The sequence below is a fragment of the Ascaphus truei genome, chromosome 14, assembly GCF_040206685.1.
Source record: "Ascaphus truei isolate aAscTru1 chromosome 14, aAscTru1.hap1, whole genome shotgun sequence".
Classification (NCBI taxonomy): Eukaryota; Metazoa; Chordata; class Amphibia; order Anura; family Ascaphidae; genus Ascaphus; species Ascaphus truei.
In genome coordinates, this window is record NC_134496.1 from 42,757,632 (window position 1) to 42,767,401 (window position 9,770).

General features: G+C 36.0%; 2 protein-coding genes across 2 annotated transcripts in view; one reads left to right on the plus strand and one right to left on the minus strand.

The window, feature by feature from the left end:
• LOC142466022 (uncharacterized) overlaps positions 1-3,336 on the plus strand; it is a 27,691-nt gene extending 24,355 nt beyond the window's left edge. The window contains exon 8 of the transcript XR_012788031.1: positions 156-3,336. The gene's annotated coding sequence lies outside the window, so the exon portion shown is untranslated. The remainder of the gene's footprint in view (positions 1-155) is intronic.
• Positions 2,196-9,770, minus strand: part of LOC142465474 (transient receptor potential cation channel subfamily V member 6-like) — a 23,350-nt gene continuing 15,775 nt past the window's right edge. The window contains exons 10-14 of the mRNA XM_075569433.1: positions 7,305-7,470; positions 6,215-6,281; positions 4,842-5,107; positions 3,861-3,970; positions 2,196-3,508 (exon numbers count right to left, since the gene is read on the minus strand). Of these exons, the coding sequence (XP_075425548.1) occupies positions 3,352-3,508; positions 3,861-3,970; positions 4,842-5,107; positions 6,215-6,281; positions 7,305-7,470 (766 nt within the window). The 3' untranslated portion in view covers positions 2,196-3,351. The remainder of the gene's footprint in view (positions 3,509-3,860; positions 3,971-4,841; positions 5,108-6,214; positions 6,282-7,304; positions 7,471-9,770) is intronic.

Below are 9,770 nucleotides of genomic sequence, written 5' to 3' on the forward strand. Positions count from 1 at the left end.
TTTTCTATTTCATATAAATTATGACTTCACTCTATTCTCTGATCCTCAATTTAAGATGAGGAATTCAAAAAGGTTTACGACAATATGGTTGGTTAACTTTGTGTTGACTCTCTTGGTTTTATATTTCCTGTTTTTCAAGTTTTTCTCTTTGGCAGTGAGGAAACCAAGTTACTACACACTACTGAAGAAGACTTCGGGGGTAGTGCTCCAGCAGTCCCAGCTTATTCGAGTAAGACATCTTAAACATGCATGGGCAGGCCGTGGACCAAAAGGCTGGGTTGGACGATGGTCAACTCAACTTTCAGGTAGAACCAAATGGATATGGACAGATAGTTTTTATATCTAATTGTTAATTTAGGGATATTATGGCTTTGAATGAAGCTAAGTCTGAAGATGTGGTTACGATACAGCATCATTTACGGATACTCTCATGGGAATGTGGGAGCAATCAATACACCAACCAAGAGGAAAACGATCTTGAGTAATCTTCAAAGGCTACACATTCACATTGCTAACCTACGGGGCACGCAACTCTCAGATAGGGAACATAAAAAATGGTGCCAAAAATTGGGTAGGAGAACAAAACGTAAAAAGAATAAATATGGCGTGTGCAATTCTTTCCCATAAAAAATTGAAATACAACGTTAACACAAAAAACTTGACCAGGGTGGTAGATGTGATATGTTGTATTGCACCGTAGATATTTTGCATGTACTTGTAGTCAATCTCTATGTTGCTAATTTTCCTAACCATGAATTATTTGTTTCTGTTTATCAGCAGCTCATCCAATGAACAGGTGTGTCAGGGGTGACTTTAATGTTACCGACAATGACTTAGTAGACAGTAGTGAGGCTAAAAATAAACACCCTCTCAAAAAACCACAAACCTTATATACCCTTGGAGATTGCTAAATCCTTAAAAAAAATACATTACTTTTTATTCTGGGGCACCCTCCATCTTCCCCGGAATAGATTATTTATTCACGTCACCAACCCTCCTCCCTAAAATAAAAAAAGTGTAACATTTTTATCTCTAGCCACTCGTCAATATGGTTAGACCTACTGGTTAGCCCTCATCAATTCAAGTCTTATAATTGGAAAAGGACCAATTATCTAAGTAATCCAGGGGATTTCAATAGCATTTTACAAAATGCTTGGTATAATTAGTCAAATGACAATGTCATTAATCTTGATAACCCCACATCGTTCTGGAGAGCATCTAAAGCAGTTCTTGAGGGAACAATTATTTCATACATGGCCAAACAAAAAAAAGAACATTCATACTACACACTCGTGGATATTAAAGGAACAATGAATGTTTTTTTTTAATTTTTTACACAATTATGAAGCAGGGGGTCTCTGGAGCTGAACCCCAATAATTTCAGCTCAGAGGACCCACTGCTTCCTGAGATATAGACCTTCAAAGGAGGAGCTGATATCTCAGCAAAGTTTAAAGCTCCTACATCATACTGGCCAATAGGAAGCCAAACTTGATGACATCATGGCTTCCTATTGGCTCGCAGGACAGGGGAGCTTTGAAACTCCATTACATGAACCGTGCTAGCCAAGCGGAGTGACTACCAGCTCCCCTTATAGAGGTATTTCCAAAGCAGGGGGTACCTGGAACTGAAACTAATGGAGTTCCACACCGAAGACCCCCTACTTCCCTGCTATGTTAAAAAAACAAATAATTAGCAAATAAAATCACCAGCTGGGATTGCCGCTTTAACAACAATTTCAAAGTAGTTTGTAGGACCTTTAAATACTGAAACGAGTAAAGGAAAATACCATGAAGTAAAACAAGTTTATAAACAATGTTACAAAATAGCGCACAAATTCACACAGATTTTCATCACAATGTATATTATAGAGGTTTCAACAAATGGAGTAGCGGTCCAGCTCATCTAATTAAAGGGAAAATATGCCATAAATCTATTGCTATCATTACAGATCACTCAGGTAAAAGATTAACTGATCCCTTTGAGATCAACAACAACTTTAGAACATTTTATGAAAACCTTTTCAAAGAAAAATATATGCTCAATAATCCTATATGTCTGGAGGAAATCATTACAGTTATTTAAAATTCCAAAAATGGAAAATAATATAATATTAAATATGAATATAAATGGACTTTTAATTCAATAGTATATGTTTTTACAAGACAACCTTTCACCAACGTTGGTCACTTTTACAATCATATCTTAACTTCTGGATGTGCTCCCTCAGATTTTAACTTAGCAAGAATAATAGTTCTTCCCTCTTTATATATTACTGAAATTGACGCCTGGAGCATGCTAGAAGGGAACCGAACATCCTGGAGGATGGAGTTAAAGAGTTTTTGTAATTGAGGGATTAGTGTCTTGGCGAGCTTATCGTAATACATTTTTGAAAAGCCGCCTGGCCTTGGGGCTCTAGAGGGTTTCAGTGATTTGATTGTGGCTGTGATCTCCTCACTTGAAATTGGTTTATTTACAGAGATTATATTGTGTTCTTTAAATTTAGGGAGATCTAGGAATGATAGATACATTAACAGGGATTATGGATGCTGCTTATTGGTCCCCATTTTTTGGCCGTCATATAGTTGAGTATAGTATTGACAGAACTCTTTTGCTATGAAGTCTGGCTTTGAGGTAAGAGTGCCGTTTTTCAGTCTAATAGATTTAATTTTGTTATTTGGTTGTCTGTTACGGAGTGTGGCTGCTAGTTAGCTTAGTTATCCTTTTAAAAAAACTTTAGTTTAGTTCACATTAGGATTTTTCGGCCTCTGAGGTTAGGCATATACTCAGAAAAATCCACATCTTGTTGTGTTGTTCCTGCAAAATATGGGATACTGAGTGGGTCCTGAACATGAAGGGCCGCAAAAAAAGGGACATTTTATTTTAAAGACTTTTTGAGTGAACCGGCCAGTCAAAACAGTGAACAGGCGCCTCCACACAAACTTTTCACATTTCAATTGACCATTTCCCATATAATCGCAAATAAATCTTCTTTGATTTATCCTTCAATATAGTCCATTGGGTTAATCAAACACAAATAAGGAAAAGAGAGAATCGATACCATCAGTATTGGAAGCCAGGGATGGTATCAGAGAGACAGTGTACATGTTTTATGTTTTACAATTTATGTATAATTTCCAATGATGGATGTCCCTTCAAACATGATTGTAAATGTATTACTAATAAAGAACACTAAACATTATAACGTGTTTTTAAACAAAACAAAAACTATCCTACTTCTTCAGCCTTCATTTCTGTCTAATCCCTTAATGTACATGATTTATACATACAGTAACAATACACCATTGTAAATGATATCTTTGTTAGATAAAATACATGTTCATAGAACTGCTTCAGTCATTTAATGCGGTTGTTTCTGGGAAATCACTCATGCTGATAATCTTTAATATATTTATTCTGACGATGTCCCAATTAAGAGTGCGTTGGGTAGGTAATACAATTGGTGGCTTCATTTTCTCAACTACATTTTCATCCCACATTTCTTCAACCCTAACAAAGAAAAATAATTTATTTTTTTTAAAAACATATAATGCTATAACTAATACAATCTCTATTCACATGGTTAAATAATGCTTTAGGGAATGTGATATGCAGAGGCTCAACAAGACCAACATTTTAAATGGGTCTATATATATATATATCAACCTTTATAACTTAAAAATGGTGAACTGAATTCTCCCTGGCTATTGGTATTGTATGTGAAATTGGGGTACCATCAGGTTGTAAAACCACAGCCCATAGCAGTGTCCCATTAATTTGGGATCAATAAATGCAACACCACTAAAACAGCATTCCAAGATTATGGCGTGGCTTAAGAAATAGGCTTTTTAGTATATCTTACCCAATATACCACTTATTATCATCCAGACCCAAGGAGCTTCCGGGAACACCAGAGCGGGCTTTTAGGAATCTTGGGACACGGCGTTCCAGAAGAAGAATAGTAGCAGCGACCTGAAAATGTATGTGAAAGAGTGTAGTATCATGGTGGGTGTGATTTATTACAAGTCACTGATACATTTCATAACTTACTTCTTATAATTCAGAAAAAAATAGCATAACCACAAGGGCCTTTTCTTACTTGCCAACATTAATTATTCGGCACAGTACACATACTTTTCTCTGGCAATATCCACTTACTGTACATGTTATTAACACATTTGTGAAGAAAGAAAGAACTCTCATGTAAAGACTTTAATTCAACCACCTTGACAAGTTTTTGAGTTAAGTCACTAATGCCCAAATCCGCAGATGTCCGGTGACTCGGTGATAATAACGGACCGCTATAAAATCACTAATGGACGTTATTTACCCTTCGTTAATAAATATCTACAAAGAAAATTATATGCAAAAACAATGCCCGCCTCTCTTCCCCCCCTCATTAATGATAACATCTGTTCTACTTAATACAATGCCCTTTCCAGCCGAAAACAACACTTCACACTGTGTTATAAAGCTTTGAACACACACATCAACACTTAATGAGGTGTTAACCTATGTTAACGCCTCGTTAAGTCAGTAATGAACCTCTGTAGTTCTGGGCTTAACTAAGAGCTTAGCAGGAGAGGTTTTACCCAATACTTGTATCCCCAAAATCTGTGCTACATTTTGTTATGGAACATGCAACCAGCTATTATTATGAACCACCCCACTCTAGGGGTAAATTCTATCAACTTCAGAGCGGCGTTAAGGTCCACTTCAGAGTATATAGAATTGCCCCATTAATGAGATCGGTTGGGAAACATCTTGCGATACCTGAATGTAATGTTCATGTCAACCTGCCCACAACACATTTTTTTTAATGATACAATATTTATTATAGTACCTGTATTTTCCATAACTCCTCTCTCTCATGTGCTATTCGCCAATATGTATCGTCCATCATTGCAATCAACATGTTTAACATTAGAAGGTAGACAAACACCATGTAGACTGAATATGTAATATATACCAAAGGAAAAGATGTCTCAATAGGAATCGGTAATGTGGTCAGCCCCATCATCAATTCCGTTGCGGCATACAATGTCATTGAAAAGTCTTTAAAAAATGAATCACTTTCAAGTTCCAGTGTTTGGCACATAACATAAAAGGCTGTGGAGAAAGAAAGATGGTGGGAAGCAAATTTCATTGAAGCGGTTGATCTTTCAGACGTCATGAAAATCGCTGATTACGTTTTATATTGGAATAATTAATCAATAACGTAGCAGTTATCAGTGAACAGAAGTGTATTTTTGCTATTTAAAATAGGGACTGGTTGATTTATACGGGATAATTTGTTACCTACAATGTAAAATTGATATGAAGTTCAGGAGGTCAGGTTAATGTAATTTAAAATGGCTAATTGATGTACAAGAGACCCAGATTTCAGAAACAAAACAGATAGGTTAGGTTAACTTTGGGCCCATTCAATTAAAATAAAATGTAACATAATGTGAAACATGTGTGCCTTAAATCTGCTCCCATCTCTTTACGTTGGGATGTAGTCAATTTGGGTAGAGAAAAAGGTTCCATAATCCTAAACAAAGGATACATTATCTATGTCTAAACTACAATACATAATTCAGTTTTAAATAAAGAAATGTGCTAGAATAGGAATGTATTCCTCCCGGTCACTTAGCATTCTCTTCCCATTCCTATTCATTATATAATCATTATATGGAGTTTGCTCTGGATCCCTCAGTTTCAGACACAAAAGTTGCCCTGGTTCATGTTTGCTGTGAATTGACATTACCGAAAGCATAAACGTCTTTTTGCCGTTTGTATTTTAAACTTTACAATTATTTGACTGTCATCATAAACAAAAATGAATTCAAGCTTTTCAAAGATGGTGTCCACCAGGAGGACGTGTGGTTTAGTAATCATGTCACCATTTAAAGTGGGTGAAACCAGTTTGCTCCTTGTAAGTTGTGACCTTGGCAATATTTACTCATTCGTACTGCTCCCTTTTCGTGGTAGAAGACAAGACAACATATGGCCCATTCACTTCGGATGCCATAAAGTGTCTTATGGAATAGCTACACTTAGCAAAGATGCTATGGCCCTTCAATGCCTCAGGTACAAAAATTATATTGTTCAGCACAGTGTACGCTATACAATTATGAAGCAGTTCAGTTAGAGGTGGGTGTTACATGCACTGTTGTTTTAAGAGGCAACACATAAAATCTGATATCAGTTTGAAACAAAAAACGTGTATCTTACCAGAGCTGAAACCAATGATAACAATGAACACTAAGCAGAGCCAACATAGAAGATCGGCAAAGATTATCTGTATAAAAATATAACACAAAACATATTGTCAGTCACAAACTGGTCTCTCTAAGTATGTATCATATGGTATCTGGTAGTCAGTACGTGAGCATGATTTTGGCCAATTGATAAGTGCATTTTGATATCACCCATATACACTGGAAAATAGCATGGCCCATTAAGTTTCATAAAAATAAAATTAATTTATGATGATTCAGATATGGAACATGTTGGGAACAGAGGTTTTTGAAGTTGGAGAATATGCTTTGATATTATAAATGGCCAAGAATTTAAACTGTACACAGTTCAAAGTTGGTAGTGTACAACCTGCAGACCGGGTCTGGCCTTGACGTGGTTGCAGGCTTGAAATGTGTTGGCCAACGGAACTAAATGACCCATGTTTATTGGAAGAAAATAAGTAGAAAAAACATAGTATTGATGATAATCATTGATAATGAACGAAATAATTTGCCATATTGGATTGGAATAGAAATTAAAACTAAATATGTTCAATAATATCCCAGAAACATGCTTATTTGCATGAATTCTGGGAATGGACATGCAAATAAATACATGAACTCACACAAAGTCAAGCCAACTCACTAAAGATATTGGCCCATATGTACAAAACAGTTTTACACCATGAGATACCTTCTGGCACAAGAAGACAGCCACTCAAATGAGTGGATCATAAAGTGTACACCAGTTCCAGGAAATGTATTAAGAAATAGCATGGCTTAGTACAGTGTTTCCCAACTCCAGTCCTCGGGGAACCCAACAGGTCAGGTCTTAATGATATCCCTGCTCCAGCACAGGTGGGTCAGTCAAAATGACTGAGCAGCTGATTGACTCATCTGTGCTGGAGCAAGGATATCCTTAAGACCTGACCTGTTGGGGTTCCCTGAGTACTGGAGTTGGGAAACACTGGCTTAGTAAATACGGCCCAATGTATTCATGACTAGCTCAAGCTAGAGAAAATGCTCACACCAACCCCGATTAGTGCTCAGAGGTGCTACTTTCATTATCTGCACACAATCCTTACCTTCTGAATCATTATTGAAAACTGGCCCAGCATTTTAAATCCTCTGGCAAAGTAGATTGAATTGCACCATCCAATTATCAATGCAAGAGAAAGTGGAATCGCTTCACAATCATGCTCAAGTATTCTCAAAATCGCTGCAGAAAATATTAATATGGAGTATGCCACCCTACAGGAAACATGATTTTTTTTAGTTGGTATGAAAATATTTATTAAGAAATGAGTAAGTTAGGAAAGGTAATGAGGAAGACCTTTTAAACTTTTATGATTATATAAATAAAAATAGTGTTAATTTACATTTTACCCATGAACATAATCCGTCATCTGTTAACTTTTTAGATTTAATTTTATTCAACGAAGGGGAGAAGATTTTAACTAAAACATTTTTTAAACAAGTTGATTCAAACAGTTATTTAGATCAAAAAAGCAACCATTCAATGGCTTGGATCAATAATATTCCTTATGGTCAGCTTTTGAGGGTTCGTCGTAACTGCACAAAGGATTCAGATTTTGATGAACAGGCTTTAATTTTAGTTAATAAATTTTTAGCAAAAGGATATCAAAAAGATAAACTAGAGGTAGTACTATCTAAAGTAAGGGAACAAAATCAGAGTACACTCATCGTAGGGAAAGGCCAGAATACATTAGATGTTAGAACTGATACTACCAATAAAGAGGGCAATTGTTTATTTATTACAAAATTCAATGGGGCCTCTACTGAAATAAAGAATATTTTAATGAAACACTGGGGAATCCTGCAGAACGATCCTATTTTAGGAAAAGTCCTCAGGAAGGACCCAGATATCGTTTTTAGACGAGCCAAGAATCTAAAAAATGTCCTTGGACCTACCTTATTGAGACAGTGTGGTACAGATAAGAAGAAAGATTTGATTCATAACAACAACATGTGGTTACCACCACCCCCGCAACGCTGTTACAAGTGTGGACATACCAATTGTTTGACTTGTAAACATATCATCAATAAAAGTACTGAATTTAAATCCACGACTACTGGAGAAGTTGTCAAAATTAAACAGTTTATTAACTGTAACACTGAATTTACCATCTATCTGCTTACTTGTCCTTGTGGGCTCTATTATATAGGTAGAACAAAACGGAGTCTCAAAGAAAGATTTAGAGAACATAGAAGGAATATCATAAAAGGATTCGTTGGCCATGGGGTCTCGCGACACTTCCTCACAAAACATAATATGTGTACTGAGGGTTTAACAATTATGGGTATAGAACACATTGAAAAAACCAATATGAGAGGTGATAGACTCCTAAGACTTAGAAAACAAGAGACATATTGGATCTTTAAATTACAGACATTGAGCCCCAGAGGCCTAAATGAGGATATTGACCTTTTAGCATTTCAATGATACAATAGCTATTTTTATTTCTGTTTATAGTCGTGTTGTCCACTTTGATCTATTTGTTTAATATTTAATCATATTTGTGTTTTATAACCAACAAGTGTTTCATAACAATTTACCTATATAAGATATATCGGTCTAATTAATATGTTGATATAAATTATAAGTAGAAATTAAATAAGTGAAATATCAAACTATTTAACATTTTATGGCTTGTTTTTCATAGCGTCAAAATAGGGTTGACGTATAAACAAACTAAAACAAATAGAGACAAATACATCCTCTATGCCAAAGTATAAAGTCCCTTGTGTTCCCAGGACAAAGTTAGCTATGTACAGTATATTTAATAATGTATTCTGTCAGTCTTGTTGTCCATTAAGGCCCATTCACTGCAATCTGCCACAGTTTGCACTGTGTTATTATGTACCAGAAGGCTCGTCGTTTTAACATATTTATAAGCAAAGAAGAAGCATTACTCTGGATTAACATAGTAATGAAATGTATTCTAGGTGCTGGCAGCCAGGGAGCTCTTTATTTGGGTTAATAGTTTTTACTCTATCAAAAGACAAAACCGTTGTTTGAATTTCCATTCCATTGCTATGTAACAGCAGCGACAGAAGGGGTAATCCTGTACATATGGGAACAGATAAACATTGCTCGTTTTGCTTGAAGAAACATAACGCTGCTTGATTATCAGAATAAAACATGCTTCCTTTATATGGAAAGCTGGCAGAGTAGTGAGCAGGGAGGAGGACACACTGGAAAACTGGCAGAAAAGCTGAATACTGCGTCATCACCATTCTTCTATCGCTGAGAATCATAATATGATTGTGTTTCCTGGATTTCAGTGAAGATTTTGAAGTGAAACTGAGTGGTTGTGATCTTTTCTCACAGAAATTATCTGCAACTGCAGACTTTCCTTCTACTGGCCTTGAAGTTCTGTTTTTCTGAGATTACTGTGCTGGTATTACAGAGAAGGAGTGTCTCAGTGAGGAAAGACACTGACACTGAGTTTGAATCAGGGGACCCTTTGTGACCTTAGGCAAATCACTTTATATCTCTGTGCAACAAAAACAAAAAGCAACATAGATTG